Source organism: Thunnus thynnus, chromosome 9, assembly GCF_963924715.1.
Source record: "Thunnus thynnus chromosome 9, fThuThy2.1, whole genome shotgun sequence".
Classification (NCBI taxonomy): domain Eukaryota; kingdom Metazoa; phylum Chordata; class Actinopteri; order Scombriformes; family Scombridae; genus Thunnus; species Thunnus thynnus.
Window position 1 is genome coordinate 16735223 of NC_089525.1, and position 15727 is coordinate 16750949.

General features: G+C 41.7%; 3 protein-coding genes across 4 annotated transcripts in view; all 3 read left to right on the plus strand.

Moving 5' to 3' along the window:
* The first annotated feature begins 640 nt into the window (after positions 1 to 640).
* The window catches only part of LOC137189417 (protocadherin gamma-C5-like), a 316496-nt gene continuing 301409 nt past the window's right edge, over positions 641 to 15727 (plus strand). The window contains exon 1 of one of the 2 annotated variants that reach the window (XM_067599254.1): positions 641 to 3113. In XM_067599254.1, the coding sequence (XP_067455355.1) occupies positions 729 to 3113 (2385 nt within the window). In that variant the 5' untranslated portion in view covers positions 641 to 728. The remainder of the gene's footprint in view (positions 3114 to 15727) is intronic. The other variant, XM_067599277.1, reaches the window with a different exon arrangement.
* Positions 4186 to 7313, plus strand: LOC137188760 (protocadherin gamma-A12-like). Its single transcript, XM_067598361.1, has one exon. The coding sequence runs from the start codon at positions 4405 to 4407 to the stop codon at positions 6823 to 6825; it is 2421 nt and encodes an 806-aa protein (XP_067454462.1). The 5' UTR covers positions 4186 to 4404; the 3' UTR covers positions 6826 to 7313.
* LOC137188821 (protocadherin gamma-A4-like) lies at positions 8392 to 15308 on the plus strand. The gene is made up of 2 exons (XM_067598399.1): positions 8392 to 9858; positions 14137 to 15308. Exons 1-2 carry the CDS (start codon positions 8392 to 8394, stop codon positions 15142 to 15144), a joined length of 2475 nt encoding a protein of 824 aa, XP_067454500.1. The 3' UTR covers positions 15145 to 15308.

A 15727-nucleotide genomic window follows, 5' to 3' on the forward strand; every position in this document is an offset into this window, starting at 1 on the left:
AGCATAACTGGCTACACTGTATCTTATTTCCCTTTAGTCTTATTTTCTGAATTTGAATAGGCTTAATGACATTTGTTGTACTACTACTAATGCCGATTGAAAATGCCACACATGCACTTGTGTATTGATATTGTTGTATCATGACATGAGGTTACATCCCTCATTCAATAGTGAGATGCTGTATCTGTCAGTAATTCTGAGCTTTCGTCCCTGTTGAACTGCAGCGATGATTCTGGATCTTAACTTGTTCAGAACAAATTATGTTGTGCTTTTTGGATAATTACATTTCTCTCTGTGTGATAGAACAGTATAACATGAGAGAAAACCTGCACTAGTCATATTTAATCAGCTCTGCCATTTTTCTCTCAGCCTTATCAATTGCAATGTAGTAGGCTATATTTCAACATGAAGTGCGCACGAGGGTCAGTAAATATTACTTTAGTGTGGTTTTAGAGTTTGTGCAGAACATTGCCTTGCATACCAGTGTGAAAATAATAAGCGACTCACGGCGTCGCTGTTGGCTGACAGAAAATATACACACACGCACTCCACCCACTACTGCTGCATAAATTGCAGTCGCAGTTCTTCTCGTGAATCGGTTAAACCCTTGATTATATTTCATCGTATACGCTGGTGTGGAGTGTTGATTTATTGTCTCTTTTCGGGTATATTTGTTGTTTCGCACTGGACAGTGAATTTAACAAGCTGAGGAAGCGCTTTGTGTCAGGATGGGAGACAAAGGATTTTCAGCGCTTGGTACAATCTTCTGCTTTGCTTCCATTATTGTAACGCTGCACCTCGTTTATGGAGACCTGAGTTATTCTATTCCAGAAGAGATGAAACGCGACTCTGTTATTGGAAATATAGCCAAAGATCTGAGTCTCGACCTGAGGACTTTATCTTCACGAAAGGCCCGTGTTGATTTTGAAGGGACTCGTAAACGGTACTGTGACATTAATCTGAATACCGGAGATTTGATCACATCGGGAAGAATTGACAGAGAAAGCCTTTGTAGCAAGAAACCTTCCTGCATTGTCAAAGTGGACCTAGTGTTAGAAAATCCTTTGGAACTTCATCGCATAACTCTTCACATTCAAGATGTAAATGATAACTCGCCGAAATTCAAGAAAAATTTGATTGAAATGGAAATATGGGAGTCAGCTGAAAAGGGTAACCGCTTCTCAATCGAGGAGGCCCATGACGCAGATATAGGTCAAAATGCTGTTCAAAGGTACAACCTACAGCAGAACGACAACTTTATTCTCGCCGTTGACAGCAACAAGGTTGAACTCGTGCTGGAGAATAAACTTGATCGAGAAAAGCAAAAAGAGATTAATTTGCTTCTCACAGCTTTAGATGGTGGCTCTCCTCAGAGATCAGGAACTGTAGTCATACACGTCACTGTATTGGATGCTAATGATAACGCCCCAGTGTTTAGCCAGGCCGTTTATAAAGCCATTCTGCCGGAAAACTCTCCTCCAGATACCACAGTGATTCGTGTCAGTGCTACTGACGCAGATGAAGGAGTGAATGGAGATGTGACATATGACTTTGGCCATGTGTCAGACGATGATGTAAATGTATTTTCTATTGACCCTACAACGGGAGAAATTAGAGTTACTGGTGTGATTGATTTTGAAGACAGTAGTTCTTTTGAAATGAGAGTGGAAGCTAAAGATGGTTTAGGGCTAACCTCATACGCCAAAGTTATAATAGATGTTACGGATGTAAATGACAATGCTCCAGTGATATATCTGAAATCACTGACTAACCCCATACCTGAGAATGTGTCACCTGGTACAGAGGTGGGCATCATTAACGTGCAGGACAGAGACTCTGAGAACAACGGACAGGTCCGCTGCTCCATTCAGCAAGGCGCCCCCTTTAAGTTGGTTCCTTCTATTAAAAACTACTATTCTCTGGTGACTACAGGACAACTGGACCGTGAACTAGTGTCTGATTACAACATTACAATCACCGCCACTGACGAGGGCTCTCCACCTCTGTCCTCCTCTAAAACTGTTCAGTTTTCTGTAGCAGACATCAACGACAACCCACCTGTGTTTGAGGAACAGTCCTACAGCGCATATGTGACTGAAAATAACAAACCTGGCTCCACTCTATGTTCCGTTACTGCTCGAGACCCCGACTGGAGACAAAACGGTACAGTGATTTATTCTCTGTTACCTGGTGAGGTGAACGGAGCCCAGGTGTCCTCCTATGTATCTGTTAACGGAGACACGGGGGTGATTCACGCTGTGAGGTTGTTTGATTATGAACAGTTCAGGAGTTTTAAAGTTCACGTGATGGCCAGAGACAACGGTTCTCCTCCGCTCAGCAGCAACGTGACCGTCAGTGTGTTCATATCGGATGTGAATGACAACTCTCCTCAGATACTGTACCCCGCCCCGGAGGGCAACTCCTTCATGACCGAGCTGGTCCCCAAAGCTGCACACGGAGGCTCTCTGGTATCCAAAGTGATAGCGGTGGACGCGGACTCCGGACAGAACGCCTGGCTGTCCTATCATATAGTCAAGTCCACTGATCCGGGACTTTTCAGTATTGGTCTCCACAGCGGAGAGATCAGGACACAGCGGGACATTTCTGAATCTGACAGCATGAAACAGAACCTCATTGTGGCAGTGAAAGATAACGGACAGCCCTCTCTCTCTGCCACCTGTTCCATGTATTTACTTATTTCAGATAATTTGGCTGAGGTCCCAGAACTGAAGGATATTTCTTATGATGAGAAGAATTCCAAACTGACCTCTTATCTGATCATCGCGCTGGTGTCTGTGTCCACCTTTTTTCTGACCTTCATTATCATCATCCTGGGTGTGAGGTTTTGTCGCAGGAGAAAGCCCAGACTGTTGTTTGATGGAGCGGTTGCCATCCCCAGCGCTTATCTCCCTCCTAATTATGCAGATGTTGACGGCACAGGAACTTTACGCAGCACTTATAATTATGACGCCTACTTGACAACAGGGTCTAGAACCAGTGACTTTAAGTTCGTCAGTTCATACAATGACAACACTCTGCCTGCTGACCAGACTCTGAGGAAAAGCCCATCAGATTTTGCTGATCCGTTCGAAGATTTGGAGGCCTCTGTAGAGGTAGGAACCGTTCAAAACACTCTTTATTACAGATATCATTTCTTGCGTCTTTGTTGAATTGTCCAGTGTCTGTCTGGTTCTATTAGTTATCTGTGTTAACGAAATAGAAAAGTGGCTTATGGTTGTTGAAGTGAAATGTTTTATTAATGAAGGTGCGTTTTCGGTCCCATTGTCACTCTCTCTTTTTTAAAGTACGTCAGCAATTCTTTAAGTATTTTTGCCTGTTTATCTCCACGACCAATTAACTCACTATTTCATTTATACTTGTGAAACGTGTCTTCTACTTTTGCTCTCGTGAAAACACGATGTTAACTTATTGTAGACTGGGTTATTTCAGGGGTCTTGTTTTATAAAGATAAACATTTACTTTGACCTCTGACAAAGAATTGTTGATTATATCTACGTCTTTTGGTGTCAGTTGTAAAGTGTCCAAAATCGGACTAATTCGTTACTTGGTAAAATGCAAGCAAATGTGACTATGGAATTGGGTCCAACAGTTATTTTTTAAGGGGAAAATGGTCTTCTGAAAGAATGTATAGCTATAAGGAAATTTTAAAAAGAAACTGCGGGTTTGAGAATAGCAAACATTTAATAGGATTTAACAGTTACTGCAGCCTATATAAACACTGACATCTTCGTTTGCTTTATTTTTGTGACTTATCAACAGGTGAAACTCTCAAAGTAGCCAAAGGACAAATCTTAGACTAGCTTTAGTCAGTAGGGCAATGTAAAATTTCTCCTGTTTGTGCAGCCAGCCCCTCAATGTCTGATGGTATCTGTCCATGGTGCTGAAACACTTCTCCGGCACATGTGCAATTGTATGTCGTACTGTATATTTTTATTTTCCTTCAGTCATGTCTTACTAAGGCTAATAAGCCTAAGGAGCTTTGCTCATTATTGATAATATTAAGAATAATATTAACAACAACAATAATGTAATTGCAAGTGTTGCCTTTTTAATCTTGGTGTGGATATTTTATATCAGCGTCGGCAAATATTACCTAAGTGTGGTTTTGGACTCTGTTAAAGACATTTTCTTGCATACTGGTGTGAAAATAAAAAGCGACTCACGGCGTCGCTGTTGCCTGACAGAAAATATACACACAACACTCCACCCACGACTGCTGCATAAATTGCAGTTGCAGTTTTTCTCGTGAATCGGTTAAACCCTTGATCATACTTCATCGTATACACTGGTGTGAAGTGTTAATTTATTGGCTCTTTTCGGATATATTTGTTGTTTCGCACTGGACGGTGAATTTAACAAGCTGAGGAAACGCTTTGTGTCAGGATGGGAGACAAAGGATTTTCAGTGCTTCGTACAATCTTCTGCTTTGTTTCCTTCTATGTAACGCTGCACCTCGTTTATGGAGACCTGAGTTACTCTATTCCAGAAGAGATGAAACGTGATTCTGTTATTGGAAATATAGCCAAAGATCTGGTTCTCGATCTGAGGACTTTATCTTCACGAAAGGCCCGTGTTGATTTTGAAGGGACTCGTAAACGGTACTGTGACATCAATCTGAATACCGGAGATTTGATCACATCGGAAATTATTGACAGAGAAAGCCTTTGTAGCAAGAAACCTTCCTGTGTTGTAAAAGTGGACCTGGTGTTAGAAAATCCTTTGGAGCTTCATCGCGTAACTCTTCATATTCAAGATGTAAACGACAACTCGCCAAAATTTCGAGAAAATTTGATTGAAATGGAAATAAGGGAGTCAGCTGAAAAGGATAATCGCTTCTCAATCGAGGAGGCACATGACGCAGATGTAGGTCAAAATGCTGTTCAAAGGTACAACTTAGAAAAGAACGACCATTTTATCCTATCAGTTGACAGCAACAAGGTTGAGCTCGTACTGGAAAACAAACTTGATCGAGAGAAACAAAAAGAGATTAATTTGCTTCTCACAGCTTTAGATGGTGGGTCTCCTCAGAGATCTGGTACAGTAGTCATACACGTCACTGTACTGGATGCTAATGATAACGCCCCAGTGTTTAGCCAGGCCGTTTATAAAGCCAGTCTGCCGGAAAACTCTCCTCCAGATACCACAGTAATTAATGTCAGTGCTACTGACGCAGATGAAGGAGTAAATGGAGATGTGACATATCACTTTGGCCACGTATCTGATAACGATGTAAATATTTTCTCAATTGATCCTAAAACGGGAACAATTAGAGTAACTGACGTGATTGATTTTGAAGACAGTAGTTCTTTCGAAATGAGAGTACAAGCTAAAGATGGTTTAGGGCTAACCTCATACGCCAAAGTTATAATAGATGTTACGGATGTAAATGACAATGCTCCAGTGATATATCTGAAATCATTGTCTAATCCCATACCTGAGAATGTTTCACCTGGTACAGAAGTGGGCATCATTAACGTGCAGGACAGAGACTCTGAGAATAACGGACAGGTCCGCTGCTCCATTCAGCAAAATGTCCCTTTTAAGTTGGTTCCTTCTATTAAAAACTACTATTCTCTGGTAACTACAGGACAACTGGACCGTGAACTAGTGTCTGATTACAACATTACAATCACTGCCACTGACGAGGGCTCTCCACCTCTGTCCTCCTCTAAAACTGTTCAGTTATCTGTAGCAGACATCAACGACAACCCACCTGTGTTTGAGGAACAGTCCTACAGCGCATATGTGACTGAAAATAACAAACCTGGCTCCACTCTATGTTCCGTTACTGCTCGAGACCCCGACTGGAGACAAAACGGTACAGTGATTTATTCTCTCTTACCTGGTGAGGTGAACGGAGCCCAGGTGTCCTCCTATGTATCTGTTAACGGAGACACGGGGGTGATCCACACTGTGAGGTCGTTTGATTATGAACAGTTCAGGAGTTTTAAAGTCCACGTGATGGCCAGAGACAACGGTTCTCCTCCGCTCAGCAGCAACGTGACCGTCAGTTTGTTCATATCGGATGTGAATGACAACTCTCCTCAGATACTGTACCCCGCCCCGGAGGGCAACTCCTTCATGACCGAGCTGGTCCCCAAAGCTGCACATGGAGGCTCTCTGGTATCCAAAGTGATAGCGGTGGACGCAGACTCCGGCCAGAACGCCTGGCTGTCCTATCATATAGTCAAATCCACTGATCCGGGACTTTTCAGTATTGGTCTCCACAGCGGAGAGATCAGGACACAGCGAGACATTTCTGAATCTGACAGCATGAAACAGAACCTCATTGTGGCAGTGAAAGATAATGGACAGCCCTCTCTCTCTGCCACCTGTTCCATGTATTTACTCATTTCTGATAACTTGGCTGAGGTCCCAGAACTGAAGGATATTTCTTATGATGAGAAGAATTCCAAACTGACCTCTTATCTGATCATCGCGCTGGTGTCCGTTTCCACCTTTTTTCTGACCTTCATTATCATTATCCTGGGTGTGAGGTTTTGTCGCAGGAGGAAGCCCAGACTGTTGTTTGATGGAGCAGTTGCCATCCCCAGCGCTTATCTTCCTCCTAATTACGCAGATGTTGACGGCACAGGAACCTTACGCAGCACTTATAATTATGACGCCTACTTGACAACAGGATCTAGAACCAGTGACTTTAAGTTCGTGACATCTTACAATGACAACACTCTGCCTGCTGACCAAACTCTGAGGAAAAGTCCATCAGACTTTGCTGATCCCTTTGAAGATTTGGAGGCTTCTGTAGAGGTAGGAGCTGTTCAATTCCTCATCACAATTTACTAATTTTCTGCTTGTTTGTTGAATTCTTAAATGTCTGTCTGGCTGAAACAATTCATTGTGTCCGAATTTTCAAAGTGCTGTCTGGTTGTTGAAGATAAATTATTTGTTTATTAGGGAAAAAAAAATCCCTTCTCATTATCTACTTTGTAAATTACGCCAGCAAATGTTAAACTTTTTTCTTATTTCCCCCGAGACATGGACCTGTTAATCAACGTTCTATATGTGAAACATGTATTTTTCACTTTTTATTGTTGTCAATACACTCTGCTTATGTTCAGTGATAAGTTAATTTTGGTGGTCTAGTTTCAGAAAGATACATACTCATTATGACTACTGACAAATACTCTTCACATCTAATTGGTTAATTTCAGAAAACTGTCAGTTAATGTGTGTCACTCCAATCAACTGTGATCCAATTTATGCTTCAACCAGATGTTTTCAAGTGGAAAAAATGGGCCCTATGAAAGAATTTTTGGTGACGAGGACATTTTACCCAGAAACTGCATTAATGGGAATCGACATTAGTAATAAAAATGATCTGTGCGCTCCTTCAAAAATATTTCACTTCCTGTTTTTTGATTTATTTTTCTCCGTTATCAGCAAGTCTCATTAAATGGTAGAAACACTGCAGCTCGTAGTTCTCATTTAATTTTAGAATGGGAGGCAAAGCTTTTTAGCTCTAAAATGAGTAATACTTGACTTTGGTTAAGTTGTCTAACTCACATTAGACCAGTGTAAGGACAAAAGGAGGACTAGTTTAAGTGAGTATAACAATGTGACACGTCTTCTTTGTGTAACCAGCCCTCAATATCTAAAGGTATCTGTCCGTGGTGCTGAAACAAGCATAACTGGCTATACTGTATCTTATTTCCCTTTAGTCTTATTTTCTGAATTTGAATAGGCTTAATGACATTTGTTGTACTACTACTAATGCCGATTGAAAATGCCACACATGCACTTGTGTATTGATATTGTTGTATCATGACATGAGGTTACATCCCTCATTCAATAGTGAGATGCTGTATCTGTCAGTAATTCTGAGCTTTCGTCTCTGTTGAACTGCAGCGATGATTCTGGATCTTAACTTGTTCAGAACAAATTATGTTGTGCTTTTTGGATAATTACATTTCTCTCTGTGTGATAGAACAGTATAACATGAGAGAAAACCTGCACTAGTCATATTTAATCAGCTCTGCTATTTTTCTCTCAGCCTTATGAATTGCAATGTAGTAGGCTATATTTCAACATGTAGTGCGCACGAGGGTCAGTAAATATTACTTTAGTGTGGTTTTAGAGTTTGAACAGAACATTGCCTTGCATACCAGTGTGAAGATAAAAAGCGACTCACGGCGTCGCTGTTGGCTGACAGAAAATATACACACACGCACTCCACCCACTACTGCTGCATAAATTGCAGTCGCAGTTCTTCTCGTGAATCGGTTAAACCTTTGATTATATTTCATCGTATACGCTGGTGTGGAGTGTTGATTTATTGTCGCTTTTCGGGTATATTTGTTGTTTCGCACTGGACAGTGAATTTAACAAGCTGAGGAAACGCTTTGTGTCAGGATGGGAGACAAAGGATTTTCAGCGCTTGGTACAATCTTCTGCTTTGCTTCCATTATTGTAACGCTGCACCTCGTTTATGGAGACCTGAGTTATTCTATTCCAGAAGAGATGAAACGCGACTCTGTTATTGGAAATATAGCCAAAGATCTGAGTCTCGACCTGAGGACTTTATCTTCACGAAAGGCCCGTGTTGATTTTGAAGGGACTCGTAAACGGTACTGTGACATTAATCTGAATACCGGAGATTTGATCACATCGGGAAGAATTGACAGAGAAAGCCTTTGTAGCAAGAAACCTTCCTGCATTGTCAAAGTGGACCTGGTGTTAGAAAATCCTTTGGAACTTCATCGCATAACTCTTCACATTCAAGATGTAAATGATAACTCGCCGAAATTCAAGAAAAATTTGATTGAAATGGAAATAAGGGAGTCAGCTGAAAACGGTAACCGCTTCTCAATCGAGGAGGCCCATGACGCAGATATAGGTCAAAATGCTGTTCAAAGGTACAACCTACAGCAGAACGACAACTTTATTCTCGCCGTTGACAGCAACAAGGTTGAACTCGTGCTGGAGAATAAACTTGATCGAGAAAAGCAAAAAGAGATTAATTTGCTTCTCACAGCTTTAGATGGTGGCTCTCCTCAGAGATCAGGTACAGTAGTCATACACGTCACTGTATTGGATGCTAATGATAACGCCCCAGTGTTTAGCCAGGCCGTTTATAAAGCCATTCTGCCGGAAAACTCTCCTCCAGATACCACAGTGATTCGTGTCAGTGCTACTGACGCAGATGAAGGAGTGAATGGAGATGTGACATATGACTTTGGCCATGTGTCAGACGATGATGTAAATGTATTTTCTATTGACCCTACAACGGGAGAAATTAGAGTTACTGGTGTGATTGATTTTGAAGACAGTAGTTCTTTTGAAATGAGAGTGGAAGCTAAAGATGGTTTAGGGCTAACCTCATACGCCAAAGTTATAATAGATGTTACGGATGTAAATGACAATGCTCCAGTGATATATCTGAAATCACTGACTAACCCCATACCTGAGAATGTGTCACCTGGTACAGAGGTGGGCATCATTAACGTGCAGGACAGAGACTCTGAGAACAACGGACAGGTCCGCTGCTCCATTCAGCAAAACGTCCCTTTTAAGTTGGTTCCTTCTATTAAAAACTACTATTCTCTGGTAACTACAGGACAACTGGACCGTGAACTAGTGTCTGATTACAACATTACAATCACCGCCACTGACGAGGGCTCTCCACCTCTGTCCTCCTCTAAAACTGTTCAGTTATCTGTAGCAGACATCAACGACAACCCACCTGTGTTTGAGGAACAGTCCTACAGCGCATATGTTACTGAAAATAACAAACCTGGCTCCACTCTATGTTCCGTTACTGCTCGAGACCCCGACTGGAGACAAAACGGTACAGTGATTTATTCTCTGTTACCTGGTGAGGTGAACGTACCCCCGGTGTCCTCCTATGTATCTGTTAACGGGGACACGGGGGTGATTCACGCTGTGAGGTCGTTTGATTATGAACAGTTCAGGAGTTTTAAAGTTCACGTGATGGCCAGAGACAACGGTTCTCCTCCGCTCAGCAGCAACGTGACCGTCAGTGTGTTCATATCGGATGTGAATGACAACTCTCCTCAGATACTGTACCCCGCCCCGGAGGGCAACTCCTTCATGACCGAGCTGGTCCCCAAAGCTGCACACGGAGGCTCTCTGGTATCCAAAGTGATAGCGGTGGACGCGGACTCCGGCCAGAACGCCTGGCTGTCCTATCATATAGTCAAATCCACTGATCCGGGACTTTTCAGTATTGGTCTCCACAGCGGAGAGATCAGGACACAGCGGGACATTTCTGAATCTGACAGCATGAAACAGAACCTTATAGTGGCAGTGAAAGATAACGGACAGCCCTCTCTCTCTGCCACCTGTTCCATGTATTTACTTATTTCTGATAACTTGGCTGAGGTCCCAGAACTGAAGGATATTTCTTATGATGAGAAGAATTCCAAACTGACCTCTTATCTGATCATCGCGCTGGTGTCCGTTTCCACCTTTTTTCTGACCTTCATTATCATCATCCTGGGTGTGAGGTTTTGTCGCAGGAGGAAGCCCAGACTGTTGTTTGATGGAGCGGTTGCCATCCCCAGCGCTTATCTCCCTCCTAATTACGCAGATGTTGACGGCACAGGAACTTTACGTAGCACTTACAATTATGACGCCTACTTGACAACAGGGTCTAGAACCAGTGACTTTAAGTTCGTGACATCTTACAATGACAACACTCTGCCTGCTGACCAGACTCTGAGGAAAAGTCCATCAGACTTTGCTGACCCATTCGAAGAGTTGAATGTGACTGTAGAGGTAGGAACCGTTCAAAGTTCTTTACTCGCAACCATGTCTCTCTGAAATTACGTTTATAACACTGTTTTCTCCTCGAGTTACTTTGTAGGCTTCAATCCGGGCGGCATGATGTTGCCTTTAAAAGGCATTTGCTGTCGCCAATAAGTTGTTCAAACGTTATTTTTAGGAGACCAAGCTGAACTCGTCAAAAATAATGCAATTTGTCTCTTTGTCGAGTACATTTTTCCTGACAGCAGCATTTATGTATGTCTCCAAAATATAAAAAATATTGCGTGGTTGTTGAAGTGAACTGGCTAAATTGTGGAGGAAAAATAACGTTCTTCTGCCTCTGCTTCCCTTGAAAATCGCATTAGGAATTGGTAACATATTTTTTGCCCTTTTGTCTTTCATATGGAACTCCTCACTTCGTGTCCATGTGTGAATGGCATATTGTTTCTGTTTGGTTCTTGTCAACACATTTTCTCCCATCTCGCCTTAGAAATTTATATTTTTACGATGATTCCTTTACAGAATAGTTAGCCTTCATATATAATTCAGTTGTCTGTTTTCAGAAAGGTGGCAGCTGTTTAGCGTTCTAAGTAGGACTGATTATCTATGTAGTAAAATAAAATCATTCGTGGATAAGGAGTTGTTTGAACATGATAATTTCCAGTAAAAAAACTGCTATCGTGGAGGAATTTATAGTTATAAGAAGCTTTTCTTTTAGCACGGAAGTGCAGTCATGAGTATGGCAGTGGCAGAAATATTTTTAAAAAATCAAATCATTTTATGCAGGCTATTGAGTCTTTACTTTTTCATTGTTCAGTGCACAATATTTCTTTTTTTAGCCATCAGCATACTGATTATCACTTATCAGTAAGTGACGGAAACATAGCTCATGCTTAAGCCAATGGGCAGGTGGCTAACTTTTGAGGTCTAAGAATGAGTCATGTTTTTTTCTTTTCTTTGACTGTCCAACTGGCATTATTCGAGTCTCAGAACACTGACCGGGAGAGCAATACAACAATTTATCTTTGTGTCTTCCAATTCTGCCAAATCTCAAGGTATCTGTCCATGGTGCTGAAACCCTCCTCCACCTAAAGGTCTCGTTTACTCTTTAGTTATGCTGTCTGAATTTCAATAATAATAACGATGATGATGATAATAATAATAATAATAATAATAATAATAATAATAATAATAATAATAATAATAATAAAAACTGATCTATCATGAAAACTTTGTATCGTTGTAATCTACGTGAGAATCTCAGCTCATTGTCTTAATATGGACCGCTCAATCACGGTGCAGTTTTATATCGTAATCATTTGTTACAGTGCTGTACTCAAACTTTTGCTGACCTTCTCTTTTAGAGGGACAAACAGTAATATGAATTTATACATAGCCTACATCTTGTACTTTTACAAACCTAAAGAAAAGGTTACATATTTGTTGGTTCTCCGAGCGTCACAAAACAAATGTCTTTAACCTCACTTGTAGGCTCCTGGGCTGGACAACACGTAGTCCTACGTCTCCGAAGCTGAAGCAATTGCAATGTATAAATTGTGTGTTTCATATAGATTAAAGATTTACCACACATCCACAATTCACATGAACGTAAGTGAATATTATCTTAACGTGGTTTGAGACTTTGTGGAGAATATTTCATTACAGTCAGATGATATAAAGCGACTCATGGTGTCGCTGTTGGCTGCCAGAAAATAATCTTATACCCCTCCACCCACTACCCCTGCATAGATATCAGTCGCAGTGTTTCAAGGGGATCTGTTAAATCCCCGTGCATATCAGTTGTGCACACTGATGTTGAGTGTTGGATTATTTGCATTTTTGGACATATTTTATTTTCCCGTTGGACATTAAATTGTACAACCTGAATACGCGTTTTGTGTCAAGATGGTACGCAAAGGATTTCCAGGGCTTCGTACAATCCTCTGCTTTGTTTCCTTCCTCGTAACGCTGCACCTCGTTCATGGAGATCTGAGCTATTCTATTCCAGAGGAGATGAAACGCGAATCTGTTATTGGAAATATAGCCAAAGACCTTGGTCTCGACCTGAGGACTTTATCTTCACGACAGATCCGTGTTGATTTTGAAGGAACTCGGAAAAGGTATTGTGAAATTAATCTGAATACCGGAGATTTGATCACATCGGAGAGAGTTGACAGAGAAAGCCTTTGTCTGAAGAAACCCTCGTGTGTTTTAAAAGTAGACCTAGTGTTGGAAAATCCTTTGGAACTTCATCGTGTAACTCTTCATATTCAAGACATTAATGACAACTCACCGCAATTCAACGATAAATTAATTGAAATGGAAATATGGGAGTCAGCTGAAAAGGGTAACCGCTTCTCTATTGAGGAGGCCCATGACGCAGATATAGGTCAAAATGCTGTTCAAAGGTACAACCTCCAAAAGAACGACAACTTTATTCTTGCTGTTGACAACAGCAAGGTTGAACTCGTACTAGAGAACAAACTTGATCGAGAAAAACAAAAAGAGATTAATTTGCTTCTCACAGCTTTAGATGGTGGCTCTCCCCAGAGATCGGGTACAGTAGTTATACACGTCACTGTACTGGATGCTAATGATAACGCCCCAGTGTTTAACCAGGCCATTTATAAAACCAGTCTGCCTGAAAACTCTCCTCCAGATACCACAGCGATTCATGTCAGTGCTACTGACGCAGATGAAGGAGTGAATGGAGATGTGACATATCACTTTGGCCATGTGTCAGACGATGATGTAAATGTTTTCTCAATTGATCCCAAAACAGGAGAAGTTAGAGTAACTGGCGTGATTGACTTTGAAGAGAGGAGTTCTTTTGAGATGAGAGTTAAAGCTAAAGATGGTTTAGGGCTAACCTCATACGCCAAAGTTATAATAGATGTTACGGATGTAAATGACAATGCTCCAGTGATATATCTGAAATCATTGACTGATCCCATACCTGAGAATGTGTCACCTGGTACAGAGGTGGGCATCATTAACGTGCAGGACAGAGACTCTGAGAATAACGGACAGGTCCGCTGCTCCATTCAGCAAGGCGCCCCCTTTAAGTTAGTCCCTTCTATTAAAAGCTATTATTCTCTGGTGACTACAGGACAACTGGACCGTGAACTAGTGTCTGATTACAACATTACAATCACCGCCACTGACGAGGGCTCTCCACCTCTGTCCTCCTCTAAAACTGTTCAGTTATCTGTAGCAGACATCAACGACAACCCACCTGTGTTTGAGGACCAGTCCTACAGCGCATATGTGACTGAAAATAACAAACCTGGCTCCACTCTATGTTCCGTTACTGCTCGAGACCCCGACTGGAGACAAAACGGTACAGTGATTTATTCTCTGTTACCTGGTGAGGTGAACGGAGCCCCGGTGTCCTCCTATGTATCTGTTAACGGGGACACGGGGGTGATCCACGCCGTGAGGTCGTTTGATTATGAACAGTTCAGGAGTTTTAAAGTTCACGTGATGGCCAGAGACAACGGTTCTCCTCCGCTCAGCAGCAACGTGACCGTCAGTGTGTTCATATCGGATGTGAATGACAACTCTCCTCAGATACTGTACCCCGCCCCGGAGGGCAACTCCTTCATGACCGAGCTGGTCCCCAAAGCTGCACACGGAGGCTCTCTGGTATCCAAAGTAATAGCGGTGGACGCGGACTCCGGACAGAACGCCTGGCTGTCCTATCATATAGTCAAATCCACTGATCCGGGACTTTTCAGTATTGGTCTCCATAGCGGAGAGATCAGGACACAGCGAGACATTTCTGAATCTGACAGCATGAAACAGAACCTTATTGTGTCAGTGAAAGATAACGGACAGCCCTCTCTCTCTGCCACCTGTTCCATGTATTTACTTATTTCTGATAACTTGGCTGAGGTCCCAGAACTGAAGGATATTTCTTACGATGAGAAGAATTCCAAACTGACCTCTTATCTGATCATCGCGCTGGTGTCAGTTTCCACCTTTTTTCTGACTTTCATTATCATCATCCTGGGTGTGAGGTTTTGTCGCAGGAGAAAGCCCAGACTGTTGTTTGATGGAGCAGTTGCCATCCCCAGCGCTTATCTCCCTCCTAATTACGCAGATGTTGACGGCACAGGAACTTTACGCAGCACTTACAATTATGACGCCTACTTGACAACAGGATCTAGAACCAGTGACTTTAAGTTCGTCAGTTCATACAATGACAACACTCTGCCTGCTGACCAGACTCTGAGGAAAAGTCCATCAGACTTTGCTGATCCATTCCAAGATTTGGAGGCGTCTGTAGAGGTAGGAACCATTCAAAAGACTCCTTATAACAGATGCATGTCTTGCTCCTTTGCTAAGTTGTCCGACGTCTGTCTGGCTGAGCTCCATTAGTTCTTTGTGTTTATTAAATCCAAAAGTGATGCGTGGTTGTTGCGATGAAATATTTTCTCAATGGAAGAACATTTGTGTTCCTCTTGTTACTATGTACTTTGTAAATTACGTTAGCAAACGTTTAAGTATTTCTGCCTGTTTTCCTTCACATTCATTGAACTCATTTCCTTTCAATTTTTTAAACGTATTTTTTTTCTTTTACATTTGTTCTTGCAAACACATTGTAAAACAATTTTTGGATCCCTGACAGATAACTATCAACTATATCTACAGTTTTTTGATTTCAGAAAGGTGTCAGTTTTGGAGTGTTTGACACTGAACAAATTTGTGATTTGGTAAACTACAATGAAACTAAGAAATTGCTTCAACCAGCTGTTTCCAAACTGTAAACATTGGCCTTATAAAAGAAACTATAGTTATAAGGAAGCTTTACAAAGAAATTGTAGTTGTGAGAAAGGCAGTGGTAGACATATTTACTAAGATTGTGTACTTACTGCAGCGTCTCAAAATTATTTACCCTTTATGCTCTGTTTTTGTCACTATCAGCAGGTGTCCTTAAATGGAGAAAACACTAGCCCATAGT